The 22,464-nt window shown below is 35.9% G+C and overlaps 1 protein-coding gene across 1 annotated transcript; it reads left to right on the top strand.

Annotated features, from left to right (window-relative positions):
* The first annotated feature begins 3,066 nt into the window (after nt 1–3,066).
* LOC127848025 (uncharacterized) lies at nt 3,067–10,815 on the top strand. Its single transcript, XM_052380314.1, has 6 exons — nt 3,067–3,408; nt 4,102–4,171; nt 8,731–8,928; nt 9,329–9,408; nt 9,960–10,097; nt 10,667–10,815. Exons 1-5 carry the CDS (start codon nt 3,201–3,203, stop codon nt 10,049–10,051), a joined length of 648 nt encoding a protein of 215 aa, XP_052236274.1. The 5' UTR covers nt 3,067–3,200; the 3' UTR covers nt 10,052–10,097; nt 10,667–10,815.
* Nucleotides 10,816–22,464: the final 11,649 nt, after the last annotated feature.

Genomic DNA, 22,464 nt, shown 5'->3' with positions numbered 1-22,464 from the left:
TCTGTATCCAACGTTCATTATCGAAATCCTTACACAAATCATATTTGAATAATAAATTACGTGTCGTAAAAGAGTGGGCGTTTTTGTTTGAGTCGCATGCATTGTTTTTGACGATGCTGCGAAGCATCGTCTAAGTTATCATATCATGAAAAAACTCTTCACAATAGCAACCTATGTAAAAGACCGAGCCAGTCCGATTGAGATAGCTCGATTTCTCTAATCGGCATACCTCGCTGATTATCATTGATAAAGGTATAGGAAGCTCAGCTATAAATGGGACAGCATATTCTGGGAAAAGATTTAAAAATAGTTTGAAAACGTTAATTTTAAATCAGTTATATTCAATCCATTATATGTTTATAGATCAATGAAACAACTATGCATTTTCTGTGTTGTATTTGACATTTGTCGTGATTCAGTAAATAAATTGCGAATTAAAACGTGTATAATTAACTTTCAACGCGATCATGAGTGTAAAGAAAACGAATTATTTCGAACCTGCCATTTGTAAACGTTGTAGCAACTATGGTATATAAACAGCATAATAGCCGTATCATATCTGTGATACTTGCTCTTCTGCGTGCTTTCTCATTTTGCATATTTTATAAACTTTTCAAACATAAATTACAGAGCCACATCAGTGCACATACTATGTTTGACAATTCATTCGTTTGTTGGATATTGTTTGCTGTTTTAAACACATATTAGGTCATATCGCTGAGATTTAGTTAACCTTACCATATGTTCATGGGCGAAGTCGCGTATTCAAGTGCTCTTACGATTATGTGCTCATACCCACTTTCGATCGGGAATCATCATGAAATTATTGCCGTACTTAACGAACAAACATGCCTAAGCTTATTGAATTAGAGAAAAAGAACAATAATCGAAAGAGAATAGTATATGTTCATGCACATGGGATTGTGAAATCACGTCCGTACACATAGCATCATTAACTTAGGAAAGGAAACAACGAAATATAAAGTTTGGTATGATATACATGTGAAATAAAAGAGCATGGTGTAATTAAAGTGCATGTCAAGTTTTGAATTTATATGCTGAAAAGTAATGTTATAACCCACAAACGTTTTACTGTAACAGACAGTTTTTTAAGATAAGTGGTACAGAAAATACACGTCGACTTCCTTTTTAAAGATATTTCTTGTTATATTTGATCGAGAATGTAACCCGCCTCCCAGTTTCGCTGAAAGGATCAAGTTCCCCACGGGTAATACTTCCCCGTACCCCTAATGTTTTTTCGTACCCTACATTTTTCGTACCAAATTTTTTCGTACCCAATTTTTTTTTCGTACCCAAATTTTTGCTCGTAACCAATTTTTTTTTCGTAACCAATTTTTTTCGTACCCAAATTTTTTTCGTAACCAAATCTTATTTCGTACTTAATTTTTTTTGCATAATTGTTGTACCCAAAATTTTCGTACCCATTTTTTTCCTACCCAAAATTTTCGTACACACATACACAATTGTGTTGATGTAGATAAACTTAATTAAATGCTTTTATATCAATCCTCTTCAAAAGCATCGTCACACCAGTACTGTCAGTACTTTGATTTTTATTTATGCACTGATTGAACGTGTGTATGACTTTCCAATAGTCAACTTTGGGGTATTGGTGTCCCCACCCCATTGGTAATCTTAACTGTTGGGCAAATGAGTATTGAACTTTTTTATTTACTGTAAACGGTTCACAATGATCTCTTCCCCACATGCGCAGCTCTACCGAGAGATCCTTCGAAAACGAAAGACCTTAGAGTTGTACACAAATAGACAAAGTTACGAACAAGACAACGTGCAATTATAAATTCTCCTCAGGCTAATCGGTTCACAGATAAGTGTTGGCAATTGTTTAAGTACTTTGTATAACTGGGGTCCGTCTTTGCTGAAGGTATATTTTTTACTTAAGTAACCTCTTAAAATTACACTTCGCTTATGATTTTCATATAACCCATAGTTATTAACACGTGGTATATAGACTAATCAAATAACAAGTATTCCCCATCAAAGGTTCAACTATCAGCAACAGAAACAATTCCCATCAAATAAGTTCCACTGATATATGAATATACGCCTAGTAAAAATCGCACAAAAGCGCACGAGAGGAAATTTGATATTTTAGCTTTGAAACATGACCATCGTTGATTTTGTGTGGAAAATCTCTGACATGAGAGTTGCCCTTATTTTACTCAGTGAAATTGAACAAGTCTCGTATACTGTTTAATTTTGATAAGATATCACCTCGAGCTGTAGCTTTGATGCAAAATGCAGCTAATTAGGTGTTTTTCTCGAGAGTGCGGGCTGTTTCAGTGCTTTTTCAGGGGTCTATTTACCCCACCCACTTTTTTAACAGTGAAAAATATTTCAATAGTTTGAAATGAGTCTTCAATAATATGGTTTTGGGACAATTTCATTATTAGATAAGAATAGGGCCAACAAGAAAAATCACTAAGATAAATGTACTAATAGTTATTGTGTTGTAAAAGTAATTAATTTATTGTGGCATTTCTACCAATGCAACCCTAACAACGTGTACTATATAAAACGCATATTTAGCTGGAAACATAATTTAATTTCCGTTTTTTTTTTCTGACTGAACGGCTAACTTGCTTTATCTTTCGTATTGTTATTTCCGTCTGTGGGCAAAAAGAAACTAGTTACTTTTCGCTTCGACGCCTTGTCTATTCAAGTTCAATGAACACGTGTGAATTAGTCGACTGCTTCACTATCTTTGTACCAATACAATCCGCGTATCTGTACTATAAGTATACCCGTCTACATACAAGGTGCGCACTTCCGCATACGGGTATTTGGACGTTCTATAAATTGACCTACGGTTAGCCTTCGCAACGTCGAGCGCATTTAGCAATATTACTTGTTTTTTTCTCTCACTTTTTCTTTACTCGCAAAAAAAACAACAAGTGGCTTAAAACTAAACTCGCAATCGGTATTTTTCACTCGCATTTTGAGAGTGTGCGAGTGTGCGAGTGTTAATTTCGAGCCCTGATTAGCAGTGTAATAGACAGTGTAGATACAGCATACATAAGGACGTTTCGTTATCTACATTGATGATAACAACGGTCAGTGTCAACAGACCTACACCCTTGTCATATTTATGCGCCATATTGGTTGAAGCATAATCATATAAACAATTTTTTTACAACATTCAGTATCATACGCCGACAATGTATTGCCGTTCAAATACACTGCTTTTGGTGATATGTTTGTCTCTTCCGGCGTTTCTGCCGACGGTGCGTGGACAGCCGGCTGAGATTGACGGCTGTCCGATGTACGGATGTCGCCCCAGCGGCAGCTTTTCATTCGAACAGGAAGTTCCCCGTGGTAACGTCACGATCGGATGGACAACCGGAAACTTCCAGGGACCGGTTCCAGGTATCATTTGTTGTTTGCGTTTGTTGTTGTAAATAAGCAGAGTTATAATTACACTTGCGGACGGTGATATATCAAATTCGGACGGTGATAAGCCAAAAGCGGACGTTACCCGCAAAACAGCAGACGAGCTAAATTTGCAGCTACACAAGACATTCCATCGGACGGCGTCCCTACAAGTTTAATGACTACTTTAAAGTTAATGAGTCAGTTTTATGGTGGACTAGATATTAAAGAAACCCACATCGGACGGGCACCTTCAGATCATCGGGCTGCTTTTAATTAATCGAGAAAATGCCGTACAAAATCGACCGATTAGCGTTTATCTCTAAATTCCGAGCAGTGCCTCTACAGGCACCAGGCTCTCTCTACTTTTTCGGTTAATTTGAGTCATTTTTCAATGGATTTTAGTCGCAGAAATGTAGCAATCGGCGCGGAGAACATCCGATTTATAAACCCATCGAAAGGACCGGTGTTGAAACTGTCAGTCTTCGGTGTGAGCACAAAACTGCCGGTGAAAGCTTAAGGTTTCGTCCACGCGAAAAAATATGTATAAATCGCTTTACAATACAATTATTTCAAATCAGACTTCACCTGTTCTATATATGACCCAAACAAGGATAGGTTACTAGTATTTATAATTTGAAAAGTAATAAATTGTTAAAATGACAACACCAAATATATATCTTACTGCAGATTTCGGCGGATGTGCAGGGAACGGTGCCAGCTTGGTGTGCCAGTCGAACGGCCCTGGACCAGGCTACACGTGAGTAGTTCCATGGCATGGTATGGCCTTATCATTGTGTGCTAAAAGTCTTGGTCTTGCATTATTTTAGTTGAAGTTTTGATTGACGAAGAAAAGTAAAAGTTACGAACTCCATGATTGACCAAATTACTCAGGATACGATTTTTCGATTTTTGTTATTTGGTAATCGTTTTTAGCACCTATTTCATCAGTTAAAAATAACATTCTAAACTAATTCATCGTTACAAATTATTCAATAAAAATGTTTATATATCACACCGTTTACTAAAGGTTATCTACCGTTTGCTAAAGGTTATCTAGTATGTCTTTGCAAGCTATCTCAATTGGTATAGCGCTGGACTTCAACTCCGAGAAACGCGGACTCGATCCCCTGCCCGGCCCCATAACTTGTTTGGGGATTAGTGATAAAATCATTTTAGGACTTTTATCGCCTTACATCTTATTCACCTAGGGCAGTTGTCAGTTACTGGCACAAGTAAGTGCTCTTAATTATGGTAAACCCACTAAACCAGAAAAAGTGTGATAGGTAAACTGAATGCCGTGATATGACTGTATTCTTTTTGAATACGATGAAAAATCCAACTAAACAAACTAAAAACACACACAAACCTTAAAAAGTGCACGGTGTAGATGCATATCTGTGGCCTTTCTGTCAAAATGCTGCCTCTCTGTTCATTATTCGCTGACTATCTGTTATAAACATGAAAAATGGACGATCGCAATTCACAAAAAAGATAAGAAAGCTAAAATTAAACCCTGTAAACACATTTGTGCATAACAAGAGGTGGTCCATGAGTTGAAGCATATATCCAGCTACAGGTTCACAGTATTCCGCAGGTCCAAACACTTACTTACTTACTCACAAACTCTATCGAAGATGGAATGATGACGAGGGTGGTGGAACAATCGTGCATACATGCCACTTTGATGACTTTTTAACATAGCTTTTCCGTAATTTGTCAAATTTCTCATGTCATTGATATCATATTTATGATCAAAACTTTACTTTCAATGTACGCTATATAGTAATTTTCATCAATATTACTTAAACAAAATGCCTACTTTCGCTTTCGTTGTGGCACGGCAAGCCTCTCGATCGGCTCACTTTTCTGGCACGGGAAGCCTAGTCGTCGAACTAAACCGCTTGATATATCAAAGTTCTCTTCTCGAGTGGATATGACTTATTATAGGCTAGACTTTTACAAAATTGAATCGTGTATGTGTGCCCTTTTAGCTGTAAATATGTCCATTTAAAATATTTCTGCACACAATTTTGTGTTTTGGCTATTGGCGAAAATTTAAAGATAAAATATGTATTTCTCTATAAATTATTTTCCGAATATACTGTCATTGTCTCAATTTGACTTGTATTTTGCACATACTGCAATTGTCAGCATATGATGTGCCATGCAACCTTTTCACCTTGTGTCATTTACCACTTTTTTTACTTACATCTAGTCAGTTCAAGTGCATTATTTTAATGTTTTATACTTTTTACTAGTCATTTTTTGTATATTTTTTTCGCTCTCCATTTCCTTGGTTGGACTGGTTTGAGGACTTTGTTGTTCGTCCAACTTTATGGGACAATTTTGCCCATTTTTGATGGTTTATTTCCATTATTGCTTTATTATATAACAATTAATAAATGCCGGTTGGTGTTCTTATGTCCAACAAATGAACAAGGACTTTTGGAGAGCGAAAATATAAAATCCTAATTAATAAGACGCAGGAGTATAAATTGATTTATATTTAAAGCGTTCTCACTCGCTGTTTACACGGTGGCTGGGTTGCAACTTTTGATTACATATAAACTTACTGCTTTGTAACCTTCTAATTTAAACCGGTTCCATAACTTCCAGGATTTCAGAACAAAGCAGTTTCAATTGTTATCAAATCGCATTTTTAACCACCATCCCACCCCTTCCTCCTGCGTCGTTATGATTTTCAGTGTATTTTTTACTGTCATTTTACTGTGTTGTTATTTCAATGTACATTTATTACTTGGACTTTGTTGTTCGTCCAACTTTATGGGACAATTTTGCCCATTTTTGATGGTTTATTTCCATTATTGCTTTATTATATAACAATCAATAAATGCCGGTTGGCGTTTCTGGGCCAGCCCTTTTCAATCCACTCATTTGTTGTAGTGTTCTTATGTCCCACAAATGAACAAGGAATTTTGGAGAGCGAAAATATAAAAATTGCTATCAAATGAATAAATTTTGATACCAGAGCTCAGTGAACCATGAAGCAATAAGTCCGAGTCAATGGACAGGGACGGAATGATACTTATTGACTGGTTCATGCACGTGAAAAACGCCGTTTCAAAAGGACCAAATATAAAATGGGCCTTTTTGATAATCTGAGCCTAGCCGGCGACAAGTTAATTGACCTGCACCAGAAAATCCATGAACTCGTGGCAGTTTACCGAATCTTTGGTTATTGCATTAAGTACTGTAAACACGTTGTCACCAATATGTGTTCATTATTTCTGCAATTCATCAACGCGATCTTCATTACTGACGGATTTATATATGAACATTAAGATACTTCAAATATGTAGCCTATAGCATTAGTCCAACTAATTACGTTAAAAGTCCCCTTTCGCCTTTGATATTTACATCCAATATTCTGACATTTTTAATTTTTACTATTAATACTTTTAACAAGTGTTAAACTCATTTTACTGAGAAAAATAAAAATGTCAATCGACGAATAGGCTTCCCGTGCCAGAAAAGTGAGCCGATCGAGAGGCTTTCCGCGCCACAACGAAAGCGAAAGTAGACATTTTTTAAGTAAAATTGATGAACATTTGTATAGAGCGTACACTATGGTACATTGAACGTAAAGATTTGATCATAAAGATAATATCATGGACATAAGATATTTGACATATTACTGAAAAGCTATGTTAAAAAGTCATCAAAGTGGCATGTATGCACGATTGTTTAACCACCCATGTCATCATTCCATCTTCGATAGAGTTTGTGATAAGTGTTTGGACCTGCAAAATACTGTGAACCTGTAGCAGGATATATGCTTCAACTCATGGACCACCTCTTTTTATGCACAAATGTGTTTACGGGTTTTAATTTAAGATTTTCTTATCTTTTTTGTGAATTACGATCATCCATTTTTATCCCCAAGCTTTTTGAACAGCGTTGGGATATTGTGGTTATCTCCGCCGTCTGTCCGTCTGTCCGTCCGTCCGTCCTGGCCACTATCTCCCCCTACACTATAAGCACTAGAACCTTGAAACTTACACACGTGGTAGCTATGAGCATATGTGCGACCCTGCACTATTTGAAATTTTGATCTGACCCCTGGGTCAAAAGTTATGGGGGTTGGGGTGGGACCGGGTCAGAGATTTGCACTCATGTTTGAGGTTATTTTACATTAGCTTCTTCATTTCTACATCCGATTTAGTTCAAATCGATACTGAACCTCTCTTATGACAATACGATCAATCTCAACTATGCATGGCCCCATTACCAACCATGGGGCGCCCCGCCCACAAAGACCACACCCACCCAAAATTGCCTTTTACTTTAACTTCTTTATTTCTACACCGATTCACTTCAAATTGATACTGAACTTCTCTTTTGACAATACGGTCAATCTCAACTGTGCATGGCCCCATTACCAACCCTGGGGCGACCCGCCCACATAGGCCACACCCACCCAAAATTGCCTTTTACTATAACTTCTTCATTTCTACACCGATTAACTTCTAATTGATACTGAACTTCTCTTATGATAGTACGGTCAATCTCAACTGTGCATGGCCCCATTACCAACCCTGGGGCGACCCGCCCACATAGGCCACACCCACCAACAATTGCCTTTTACTATAATTTCTTCATTTCTACACCGATTCACTTCTTATTGATACTTAACTTCTCTTATGACAATACGGTCAATCTCAACTATGCATGGCCCCATTACCAGTCCTGGGGCGCCCCGCCCACATAGGTCACACCCACCCAAAATTGCCTTTTACTATAACTTCTTCATTTCTACACCGATTCACTTCTAATTGATACTGAACTTCTCTTATGACAGTACGGTCAATCTCAACTATGCATGGTCCCATTACCAACCCTGGGGCGCCCCGCCCACATAGGCCACACCCACCCAAAATTGCCTTTTACTATAACTTCTTCATTTCTACACCGATTCACTTCTAATTGATACTGAACTTCTCTTATGACAGTACGGTCAATCTCAACTATGCATGGTCCCATTACCAACCCTGGGGCGCCCCGCCCACATAGGCCACACCCACCCAAAATTGCCTTTTACTATAACTTCTTCATTTCTACACCGATAACAGAGACGCAGCGAAGAATGAACAGAGAGGCAGCATTTTGACAGAAAGGCCAACGATATGTATCTACGCCGTGATATAACATATACTGTAGTAACCGTCGTTAGAATTGTCGAGAAGTTTGTAGTTGATTGCTTAAACTTGAATAGACCAGCTTGCAGCGATATACTAGTACCTGCGAATATACTACTACTACTGCAAATTCATTCGGAAACATATTTCACTTCCATAGGGGTTACATGGTACTAGACCTAGGGTCCGGAGAAGTGCTATGGCGCGACCTTGTACTGAGGTTGCCGACACTTCCGCTCGTTGGCACCGACGGAAGTTTCTGGGGTACAGACGGGGGAAACCTCATGCTCTACAGTGCCGACGGCACACCACTGCTTCCGGAAATGCATCTCGATCCCAACATGCGACCTCTGTTCGGGTAGATGATTTGTTGTGCAGTTGTGGCCTTGTTATGTGTCTGGGTTCCTTTTAACTTAAGCAGTCAATTTCCTCTTATTTAATCTCTTAAAAGTACGATTGTGTGAAAGTTTGGGCATAAATAAAAATAATATTATGCAATTTATATAAATATAGTTGTAAATATTCAAAAAAAAAATACATATACATTTACATATACACTATTTTAGGAACATATTTAATTATGTATCAATTTTTCGGTTAATCCGGCATTGTTTGATAATCTTAGAGAGATTTGTACGCCAAGGATGTAGTTTTTATGAAACAGATAAATAAATGCGTGTAATATTGTCGATGCATGCAGGTACTATTTTAAAGTAAATATTCGAATTGATAGTCTAAATAACTTCTGTCGGATTTAGGATGCAGTTCGTTGATGTCGGGTATGGCGCCGTTTTATTAGTCTCACAACAGACCGGCGAACTGATCACCACTTTTACCGGTATGTCTTCTACGTAAGCGTTGTCATTGAAAACTAACTTGGGGAGTCCACTGTATTGAAATGTTATTATGAAATGTCTCACATTAATTAGGCTTCCTGAAACTGTATATACTATTTGTATGTTGCATATGCATGTTCTGTGAGGGTGTTCATGCGTTCGTATGTGTATATTACTATATTTATGAGGTCTATTCATTTCGCGCCTCATGCCTCATTATGTAATGACTTGTAGTTCGACCCAGCAATCCTACCAACTTTACTTTCAAGGTCTAGAATAACGAAAGTTTGCATTTTTTAAGTGTAGCTGCAATCTACTGAAAGACATTAAATTGGATATGCTCTAAAACTCTGGGAAATAAGCCGGACTACCCGAAGAAAGCCTCACCTGTCCGGTATATAGACCTCATACCAACCTTGTATGCCCCAGGACTCGGGATTGAACCCGGAGCGCCTATGTGAGAAGCGAGTGTACCAACTGCTGCGCTACAGGGCTACCTGCACTGTTGTCATTCAAATCGTTATATAGTTATATATATATTTCTTACGCGTAGATGGTTTACCCCTTGCCAACATGTTTCTGAACGACACCGTCCAGGGCGTGAGTGGCAAGTCTCCTGCCTGTCGCACCCGCGGTAACCAGTAAAAACCGGATTTATGTTCTGACCGAGTTCGCACCAGACGAAAAACAGGTCGTGGAGTTAATGATGTATTGTATCACATTGAAAAAAATGCTTACCTTACTAGTCTACCATTTTTAATCAGTGAGACTTTTCAGTGCTAACAGAAATGTACATGTACAAATTTTAATACCGTGGGTTTAACTATGCATATTCCTTATCTCATATTATTAAAATGTATATCGCAGGCGTTTTGTACCGTAAAGCACATGATTTATCGAACACATGTTAAATACATTAGATCTTGTTCAAAACGCTCTTTTAAAAAACACAATCAGTTATACGTATTACTCATACCATAACACTCAATAAAATGTCAATATAGATCTATCTGTCTACATTTTATAATTTCATAATTTCTCAGTAATTATTGTGCGTATGGTCCACTTATGCCTAACATACATGTTGTCAATGAAAAACTATCAACGTTTTGTGATTACAACATTATCGGTAAGTATGTTGAACATCTGCCTAAAGTAAGACCCTATATAATGCTGAATCGGTTACACAGAGCGTATTCGTTCTAATTGCATACTTGTTATAGTCCTGAGTATTATTCCTTTTACCGTCTGTCCTTTCAGAGAGACGACGTCAGTATTCTCGGCCTCCAGCGTCTTTACGCCATCGACACCTCCACGTCTGTCGGCGAGAGAATGAAAATTGTTTGGCACGCGAACTTCGAGAATGAATTACCGTCTTCCGGTGTGTTGGATGCCTCACTACGATTCGGTTCGGAATCATATGCGCGGAGACTAACATCAAAACTTCGCGACCCGTCCGTTCCAAAGCCGTCCATTCTTTGGAACGCTGGAAGGGAAACCATTTACGTGGCTTTGCCTCCTCCGATGCTACCGGGGTCAAGGTTACAGGGAGGAGATCGTTTGTTTGCGATTCAAGATACGGGGAAAGATGGGTCGATGGTGTTTCAAGCCCAAATAAACGTGAAAAATATGCTTATGTACGACGGAAGTGCCGATCGCAACCCGAGAAACGCAGTCCCACAGCTATGGGTCTCAGCTCCCGATGGTCGACTGCTAGCCATTGATAAAACTGGTGTCATAGCTCACGTACTAGATATGCCGGCGATTTTAAAGACAAACTTTACCAGTAACTTCTAAAATCACCACCGCTCGAGGGCGCGGAGTTGACGAAGATTTTCTGTTGTTCGGTATAAACGTTCAACAACCGACGGCAGCATTTGAAAGTCTTCTGTCCAGTTACGGCGTTGAAGTCTTTGGCGAAACTCCTGCTAATTACGTTATCGGTGTAGACACCCCGGAGAACATAAAGGGTATGCCCCTTGCCTGGATACTGCCTACACCTGAGGATACTGTAGTGTTTGGACAAATTATAGGAATTAAAGGAGACGGTAGTAGTATACCAGATCAGCTTATCGTTTACTCACAAATTGAACACAAGTTTGCAAAAATATTCTCAATTATTGCTCAGAAATAAACGTTTTGAAGATTATTATTTGCAGACCATAAATAATATAAGTTTTGATGGCAATGTCAAACAAGTGTAATGAAATGCAGAGAAAGCAAATCGCGACTAAATATATTGTGTTTTGAGTTTGCAATAATCTTGCAATACATACAGTATACGTTCCAAATAATTTAGATGGCATACAAATTAAAGTAATATGCATCAACTAAGTGGTGTTACTTCTGAATGCTAAGACGTGCGTCAAGAAAATATCAAAGCGCTGAAGGCACTGCAGTTTGTTCGCTTTTTTAGTATTTTGTAATCAGAGTCACAGAATTTCCGCATGTTGTTGTAAACCCAATATCTGTATCCAAAACCAAAGTGCGTTCGATTTTGCTCAACTCCAGAGTCCGATAAAGTATCGCATATATTTATAGAGAAACGAAACGCATCATCGTTATTCTCATAATTTGACATAATATTTATTCAAATCACCATCATCATTATTACTATCAGCATCACACACACCCTCGTCATGTCAAATCTTCATCATCGGCGTCATAACTAACATCAGCATAATCAGTGACAATTTTCTTTGCGAGCATAAAATGCTGACATTTTGATCGTATTTTCTCGCTTTTATCAATGTGTTGGCTTAGCGTCAATTCAATGCAAACTTCTGGGTTTTAGCTTATACGAGGGCTGTTCTACAATATAAAACACACATTACAAAGCTCACTTATGAGGTGCATACTTGTTACAAAATTGCAACTAACATATTAGTAAGCAGCTCATGTTGGTGGTAGCGATGTGATGTTTGAAAAACGTTCACTTTAATGTAAGCAGTCAATGCGGATATAATTGATCGGCGCTCGCAAAAATACTCTACACAATTCAGTATTGGTAAATATTACATAATATTGAAATAGCACTTACAACACCACATTCATGTACTCCTACTTTTTGAAAAAAAGAGTTTTTTTTGCAAAGGGCATGTGCAAATGTAGTTAATATTTCATACGGAAGCAGTCGATGCCAATACAGTTAAACTTGGTGCGTCCGCAGAATGGGCGGCACAGATAAACATCATTCAGTTCTGGTCGTTTCCAAAACGACGAACACCTAATATGTTAAAGTGATATTATGGGCATTTTTCACTGTTGAATTGAGCTGAAAAGAATTAACATGTCAAAAGAGTTAGCTAAAATGTGGTTACTGACCAATTATCTGCAACTCATCTTGCTACCAGTTGTTTATAAAAATATATTTTATATTCGATTTTTTACGTGACTCACCCAGTCATATAAGCCGAAATGATCCGTAAAACAAAATTGTGTCTTTGTGTCGTATGAACAAATCTGCAATAAAACTAAATTTGGGTTCACATCGTACATGCATGACAAGTTGTCCAACGAAAGTACGGATGATATTCAAATGCATTATTTTTCTCTTTCCGGGATATTGTTTAGTATGTTGATGCTACATTAACAAATATAAGTGTAAACACCAAAAATAAACAACGGTTGCGATAGACACCTATATACTGTTAGATGCCCATAATATCACTTTAATTGATTTAAATATTTAACGGTATAAACGAGTGCAAAGGGCACTTGGAAAATTGAATTAATAAATTTAAATAAGTATGAACTAATACAAACAGACTAAATTCCATATTTAGCGTTGATTATCATCGTCAAATGCTTATTCCTTTAATCGCTAGTGTTGTCTAACTATTGTCAGTTTAGACAAATAGAAGATACATGTTAAAAACAAACAACTTAATTCCAAGATTTTTAGTTCAAATTATGGATGCCACATGTTGATGATTTCAAATATAATGGGATTTTCTGACTGTCACGTAATACAAGTAAAAATAAATCAGACAGAAATCTTTAATATAGATCACGAGTATTATTATTGAATTGTGTAAAAATTATCTTTAAACAGGATTATTATGTATGATTTAATGAAAACTATAATCAGGCGTAAATTACGGTCATATCAGTTTGCTTATGTGCCTCCGCACCTCAGTGGATAAGGCGCTTGCGTTGAAATCCAGAGATCCCGCGTTCGATCCCGAGTCGGGGCACATACATGCCAGTTATGTTTCAGCGGAATGCTGACTGACAAATAAAGGCATAGACCGGCATTAGGACGTTAACAAAATAAAAATAAACGATCTATTAAAAGAAAAACACGGAAGAAAATTACTCGAGTTATGAATGGGTTATCAATATTAATTGACAGCTCACCTTTTGAAACAGAAAGTTTTACGCCTTAGTACTTACTTTGAAAATACTTTCCGAAACTTACATACATTTAACATTTTACGAAAAGTATGTTTAAATTGCGGTGCGTAGTATTTTACAATAATAATCTTTCCATGATTTAGTAATAACAACTGCTGTTTTATGAACATAATTTACGGAGGTGTGTCACGTAATAAAAGTAAAAATAAATCACACATAATCTGTAATATAGATCACGAGTATTATTGTTAAATTGTGTAAAAATTATCTTTAAACAGGATTATTATGTATGATTGAATGAAAACTATAATCAGGCGTAAATTAAATTATTTTTCTCATGAAAACCTTAGTTTCTTGGGATTATGCGTCGAACCGCTTGTCATAGTAAACAGTCCATATTTACCAAATAAAGTTACATTAATTATTTCTTATTATTTAAAACAGCACCTTAATGGGAAGTCCAACACCAGTAACCTATCCTCAAGAGCATGGATATATTTTGATTGCTGTCAACATATATACCTTTTAGAATACTTAATAAGAACAAAGACAGGTTAGTTGCATACCCAAGTTCCAATGCAAATAGCATATTGCATTATTGCATGTTATCAGTACTGTATGTTATTTATGAACAAGCGCGGTTTCTGTACGAGCAAAATACTAAACAGCTGTTTTCGAATTAAATACTATGAAATTATAAAAAAGAAATGAAAAGATTGTGATAAAAACATCAGGTCATTATAACCGAATGTAAAAATATACACTTAGGTGTGAACACCTCAACTTGGTAGACTTGTATTTCAAAAGAGTGCGGTGTCTTGCAAGAAATATCCAAACGATGTTCATGTTGTTGCTCATAACGCAGTATATGAAACGTGTGCAAGAAAATTAATACGGTTGCAATATCAGACCGATGTTATATTGCTTATTTAAAATTGGTATATTTGCAGATGCCCTGTGCGCAGTTATATTAAAAAAAACAATAATCATGGAAAATTTGTTATAGTTGTGCACAGATCAAACAGCATTGATCTAGTAATAATCTCAATAAGTAAAATGCCTGGCCAACCTATCTTCTATACGATAATGTGATTCACGGCTCATTGTTAAGATAATTGAAAGAAGATACATTACTAAGCTATGCTTGTTGAATGCAAAAGGCATTTAAAGTTCTCTCACCACTATAAACACACACATTTTGTGAATAATTATAGTTATTTATGAGCGACATTGCATACAATTTACCTTAAGCAATGATGAAAGACAATCATTAGTCTTGAATGTCTATGTAATAAATCAAAACTGATAGCCGCAGGTTAACATAAATTGTCCGCGATTGTGAAATGTGACCTTTATTTTATTGATTAGGGGAATTGCGATATCAATTATATTGATATATAACAGTTTTATAGCTGTATTGATATATAACAGTTTTATAGCTGTATTGATATATAACAGTTTTATAGCTGTATTGATATATAACAGTTTTATAGCTGTATTATATTGCTATATAACAGTTTTATAGCTGTATTATATTGCTATATAACAGTTTTATAGCTGTATTTTTCTCTATATTGTAGGCGTTCGTCTCGTTTCACTATAAAACACTGTTAAAGCATTGTGATATCAACATGTAAACTACATATACAGACGATGTTTTAAAAGTATGTGTAGGAAAAGAGTGCGTTTTAGTTTAAATGTTTCTCGACAATTGCATTAAAATAGTACATGCAACTCGGCCGTTATTCACGGGCGACACCTTTTTTGGCGATGCATTAGGAAATGGCGCTTAGAACCAGATGTTTTGAAATTTCAAGGATAATTCTGCAGGGTGTATACATTGTATATGTTTTAAACATATTTTGCATTACTTTAAACATCGAGCCATGTAGTGCGATTAAGCGAAGATAAATTCATCAACAAATGTAAAGAAACATCCAATCACAATCCATTTGGAAACACTAGGGCATTAATAAATTGTGCCATGGTGGAGTTGCCTGTGTTTTGTGTCATATTTCTTCTTCACGTGTCATTATATTATGTTTTTGATTGATAAAGCTATTTTCCTCTATTGAAAAATCGATTTATAGCGGTGGCGAGAAAAACAAAAAAATACGGAAGCCTGTTCCAGCCATAAAATCTTGTGTTATTTAACTTTCGCTAGAAAAAAATTGACAAAACTAACTCTAAATTATTATAATTAAAAGTGTGAGGGTTTTTGTATTATATGTATACACGTTTTGTCTCATTTCAGAATGTCCAGTGACAAGGAACTGTGAATAATTTGCAACATATGTATAGACGATGCAAAAAAGCAGCAAAGCTTACAGAGAAATTGTGCAGTTCGATAAACGGAGCAAGAAAAAACAAAGTAATATCATATTTGACAGACCCGGTCAGTTTGTTCATGTGGAATGTAGAAAATTGTATTGTAATCAAAATATAATTTCCGAGGATGAATATTAGAAGAACCAACAATCTGAATGTAGGGCATCAAGATCCAAACTTGATTCATTTTTTTTTTAAAGAACACTGCTTGTTTCGTTTTGCCGGCAAAATGTATTAAGAAAAAGAGCGGTCATGCTGTATTGGCTGTTCGGACTCTGGACTTTTAGAGGACATTTCAAGACATCTGTGAAACAAACAAAGGTGAATTGGCTGCTGCCTTTCATTCACGTTTGGAAATTGTATCTGACTTGCCAGCTGCAGATGCCGTGTACCGTCAAATGTGCAATATCAATTTCAGAACCAAAAAAGAGCAAGAGATCCTCAGGAAGACCAAGAGTCGCTGATGCAGGAGACGCACGAAAACAGTTGACTTTTTAAATGGAAATGGGGATAAACAAATAACTCTTAACCTTATAAAGAGAAAAATGAAACTTTTTGAAAGCAGCAGCAAAGCTTTTCAGTAATGATTTAAAAACTTCTTATACAGACAAAACTATTTTGTGTATCCAAATCCAGATGTGATTTAATCTGTTGGTATGAATACACAGTTTATGCAACAAAGAATTGTTCATTTTTTACAAGATTTATTTAGCGCAAAGGATTGTTAAAATATAAAAGTATGTTCACTAGGACACGCTATCATGCAGGCAGCCCGTCAAAGGTCGGTTCTTTGCTCTTTGCATTTAGGACTAAGTGTTCAGTTGCTCTATCATTCTGCTTCAAATTATCTACCGGTAATTGATATTTTGAATAGTGAGTGCTTCTGTTTTCTTAATCAGAAGTTCGAAGCACATGCTGCAAATGCTAATAACACAGATATAAACAGTTTCCTAACGGACATGCATATACAGTATGTTGCAGACAATGTATATCATAGTCTTAGAACACTTGATGGTAATAATACCTTTCATGGTATGGGTCTGGTAGCATGCGTTACCCTGGGTAAACTATGGTTATACACCTATCAAACAGATCGCAGTCTCAACTGAGGAACATATTGCTGCCGGAAAATTTATGTTTATCCTACAGCTAAATGATTTTATAGAACAAATACGACTCATAAAGAAAAGATAAGGTTTTCTCCACGGTTATTTTAAGATCAGGTTTCTTCCACACTTATTTTAAGAACATTACGTAGGGACTAGTTTTTTTGGCCTTTCACCCTGATTGCGTCATTTAGGTCATTGGGTACGCAGTCGTTTAACGAGTTTACGAGTGTGTGTGTTTACGGTGGATTATTATAATATTATGAATGTGAAAAACACAGTGTTTGGATATAAAACTGGAATGAAACTGGTGAGACTGCATTTTCGATTTAGTTAAAATGTCGAGTGTACTCGAATAACGCGATGTTTTGTTGAACAATTGATGGATTAAATAGAAAAGTGTCAGTGAATTGTTCTTTAACTTTTCGAAGGAAATCGATGTCGAATTAAAATGGTAATTTCTTTGATGGTTTAGTCGTTCCTTTGTCAGTCGATCAAAGAATGTCTATCCACAAAGAATTGCGTGCTTACATCCAGTGCTTTAAAATAGAAAAGATGGATGGCGATGAAGAAATTTGTCTAGAATTTTAACTCGTCATGGAAGCAAATTAAACATTACGAAAATAAACATGGACGTGGTTATTATACAACTTCGGTGAGTATGTATAAAGTGTGTAAATAGAAGAGTTGTTTAAAGACTGAAATTAACAATATCGGCGGGAATTAATGCTGAATCATGCCTCACGTAGCCACGGTATGTGTCTACACATTTTGTAAATTTCAAAATGGCGGGAGCCATGTTTGTTTGTTTGTTTTTTTACAGTGGTGAAACAAGAATTGTAGTTTGAACACAACCGTCTGTATTCCAATTGAGTGTGTTACATTTGGCACGCTTATAAAATTTGAATCGAGGCGTATAGCGATATTTTGTCTCGTTACTTTTCTTTTGCGTGGAATTCTTTAGGACTATTTCGATTTCTGTAAACAGAAAAGATCACAATAAATATTACTCCGCAATGTAAGATTCAGTTAATTTAATATGTTTTTGCTTTTATTTTAGGAATAAATTAAATAAAATAATATTGTAGGATAAATAGAATACTATGTTAGTGTGATTGTGTACTTAAATTTATCTCACTCGTGTCAGAAATGCTTACAAGGCTCGGCAAGCCTCGCCAGGTAAACCTTACTTCACTCGTGGGATAAATTTAAGGACACAATCACACTAACATAGTATTCTCTATTTATTTTTACAGGTAAAAAACCACCTGTTACATGTACATTCGCAGATTTGACAACATTAAAGGTGACTGACACTGGTTCTAAGATTATGTTTCGTTCAAAAATACCGGTACTTGACCGCTGTTAGTAGCAGGTTTAATGCAAATGGTGAGAAAGGGAGATTTTCCTTAAACAATTTTCTGGTGTATTTTTACCAATGATAGACATGGACCCAGGTGATATGTTATGTATTTACACTACATTATCCTTTGTCAGCAAGCATGCATGCGAGAATGAACAACCTGCTATCGTTACCTTAGATCAGCGATTGAATTGAAAAGCGGTCCAACTAATATGCAATGAAACAAGTCTCCTCAAAGGTATTCTCGTGTGATTTGGTGGTTTTTATTGTATTATGACTGACCTTGGTTGTATCGGTAAGCTTATGTCAGGCTCAAATTGAAATTAGTTATTGGAGACAGTATTCTGCTTGTAATGAACTTGTTGATTTGTACGAGAAGCTTGTTTCTGGTCAAATTGACTTTAATCCGTCTACAGCAAAAGTTTTTTTTTACATGAAATGTACACATCCTTCCAAAAATATAAACTAGCAATTTAAAAAAATCCAAAAGCTGCACTTTGGCTAAAATATTTTGAAATGGTAAACCTTTTAAGAACACACATTTAGCACAGCAGATGTATGAGTGGATTCGTTAGGAATCAACACTTGACCCAGCATATTTGTGTTAGGCTAAAGTACAGGACAATCTCGTTCCTATTAAGACCGATATCCAGGTTGCTCCTGAAAACTTTTCAACATAACCTTGTGTGAATGTAAGCAGAATTATGACTCGAAAAGGTGCACATGTATGCAAACTGGACTCCAATGCTCCACTGCTTGCGGTGAATGTAAGGGTACAAGTTGTTCGAACAGCACACAATTCATAAACTCGGATTCGGAATAGTTTTCTTAACTACATAACTAAAGAATTGGTACTTTTTTTAAAACTCAGGATCAGTTTTGAAGAAAACATGCCAAAGAATTGGGTCATTTTCAAGAATGACCAAAAAGGCATTTACAATTTCTCCGACGACTTTCGTTTGGATCTATAGTGTTTAAAGTCTGTATTATATAATGGTTGACCAGATATTCTTGTTAACGCTTTTGTGCTGTGTTCTTGTAAATAATGTATTATGTGCATGTTGCAATGTGTTCTTGTATATATATTTGTCATTTAATATAGAGTTGTACACTTTAAAATAGTATGATACCTTTCAAACGGATAATACATCCAGGAATGTAACAATATTCCAAGTTAGACTGCATGAACTGCACTGACTTGTAAATTAAACGGACGGAGGTTTTATTTTGGGAAATTGGGTATCTCATTTCTATCCACCTCCAAATAAGTTAAACTTGAAAACAAATGATCTTAAATTACAAAGTCTTGTTTTTATTACATTTTTTACAAATATTTTTGTCACTGGATTTATCGTATATGTCCCTGAAAACAATAATGACTTAAAGCAGACAATCAAAGTGTTGTTATAAAATGAGAAATTACTTACAATAAGTCAATAATCCTTTTGTAACAATGTTTTCGGATGCTATATGGACAAAAGAATTAAAGTTCATGCCCACACAAGGCAGATATTTGCTTTTTTGTAATTGAATAAATCGTCTGCCAAAATTTGCAGCAGGTTATAATGAGTTAAAGCAATGATTTAATATATATTTATACAAGTAGTTTCTCCCCAAAAAAACGTGGCCTTGACCGTGATCTTTGACCTAGTGACCTGAAAATCAATAGGGGTCATCAGCCAGTCATGTTCAATGTACCTATGAAGTTTCATGATCCTAGGCCTAAGCGTTCTTGAGTTATCATCCGGAAACCATTTGGTGGACGGACCGACAGACGGATCGACATGTGCAAAACAATATACCCCCTTTTCTTCGAAGGGGGGCATAATAAGCAAAATATAGTAAAAACATACGATTACTTGTCAACACCATAGAGATTCATTTGGAAAAATAAAACTTATTTAATAAAAAAAAGACATTGCTGTTTACGTTCACCGGGCATTGTCTTATTTGTAGATACTGAAATACCCCACCCACTTTTTAACTATTTTTTGGTCATTAACTAATAATTTGACAATTTTAAGTTTGCTTAATAAACTTAAAAATACATAATTATTGTTTAGTTTATTAATGCAAAACATAGGACACCTACAATTCCAGATTTGAAAAACAAAAAAACAAACAGACCAAGCACAATCATCAACAATGTGATAGAGTATATATTTTTTTTTCTCCCATACAGACACTTACTACAACTGATTTGTTTTTTAGTTTTCCCCGCATTAGATTCTTCTAGACTTTTGATATGTTTTAGAGTGAGGGTTGAAGTATCAAAATCAGTCATCATACTTTCTGCTGCAATTTGTTGGAGGTTAAGCCTATTTTTTGGCTAGATTGACTGGACTAAAATGCCAGAAATCGATTGCGCTCAACATAAACTTGTTGCTACATGCATAAACACATTGGCCTTTTGCGGATCTAATAGACAATTTTGCATTTTTCCAAAAGAGATGGAGCCAGTACCAAGGAGATGGCGCTAAGGGCAAGAGGTTGCGCCAATGCACAAGTTCAGCTGTTTTATTGTTCGTTTAAACGGCCATGTGTAAGCGATAATTAAATTTTACACTAATGTGACGTATTTTCCATATATTGATTTTTATGTTACTGTTTCATAAAACCGAATAATATATATAAAAAATGTAAGTACAAACAATATTTGCAAATATCGTTGATATCAAAATCAGTAAATTTCATATATCATCGAACACATGTGATTGCCGTCACTTAACTACAAATTGCTTATAGATCGACCGCCGGTGATTGGGTTAGCAAACAGTCGTTCTGATTTATTATTCAAAAGCAATCGTATTGGTTGCCCGACGATGTGAACATTCAACCAATGAATTCCCGTGATATTAAAATAGTAACTAGGCGATGTTAGCCTTTATTTAAATTACCATCATTTAGTCATCGTAATAAAAATTATATTTTTAGATATAATGCATACCTTTCGGCGATGTTTTTGTTTTCACGAGGGCGATAGCACGAGTTTTTTTATAGCACACATTCGAACGACAAACGATTGGTAAGTGTCAACAACCAACTTTATGCCTTACATTATGTCGATTATACCAAGAATTTAATAAATTTGTCTTTACGATTAAGAACTGTAATAATCTAAAATTTGCCCTTGGTTCGCGAAAATCACATGCGTATAAAATGATCCATTGAGACGCTTGCTTCATAAATATCGAATGAAAAAGCGAAATGACTTTATAGGTATTATTTACCTAAGTAAAACTATTTTAATCAAACGTAAACATTATTTGTACACTCAAATATAACAACTGCACATCCAATGCGGTTTTCCCGCCTTGAATAATAAACAAAATAGTTAATGTTATAACGCGCATTTAATTAAACGCATTTCTGTGAACAATTCCTTGGAATTTAAGGAGCTACTTGCATTTCATTAAGCTCCTCTTATGGTTTGTTACAGAATCTCAATCCCCAACTAATTTAACTTCTTTGTCTATAGAAAACAAACCGCGGGTCTTGGTAGAATCAAAGAAATATAAAAAGCGATATACCTTTACTATTAAATGCGCGACCTCAACAATATTCATGAAATCGAATTTGTTGGAATCGAACATGCTGTAAGCGCCGCAAAAACGGACTATATCTCTGTACTTAATTAGTCAGGTCAATATACACTTTGACCCCCAAATAATTGCTACAAAAGGCATTTTCACTGATCTTGGTAGGGTAGCACGTACTTTATAATATTAAGAGACTGTATCACATAAATGGTTGCATAGGTTCCTCTTAGAAGCCGGGACACATTTCATTTAGTTTATCATTATGTACATGAGGGGACATACTTTTCAATTTTAGATTTTCCTTTTTATTAATATATGGAATCCGTATATTCTTTTCATTAACGTTGTGCATTCTGGGCACTCATA

The sequence above is a fragment of the Dreissena polymorpha genome, chromosome 1 (assembly GCF_020536995.1).
Source record: "Dreissena polymorpha isolate Duluth1 chromosome 1, UMN_Dpol_1.0, whole genome shotgun sequence".
Lineage (NCBI taxonomy): Eukaryota > Metazoa > Mollusca > Bivalvia > Myida > Dreissenidae > Dreissena > Dreissena polymorpha.
Note: the sequence above shows the minus strand (reverse complement) of the source record. Positions and strands in the feature narration are given on the sequence as shown.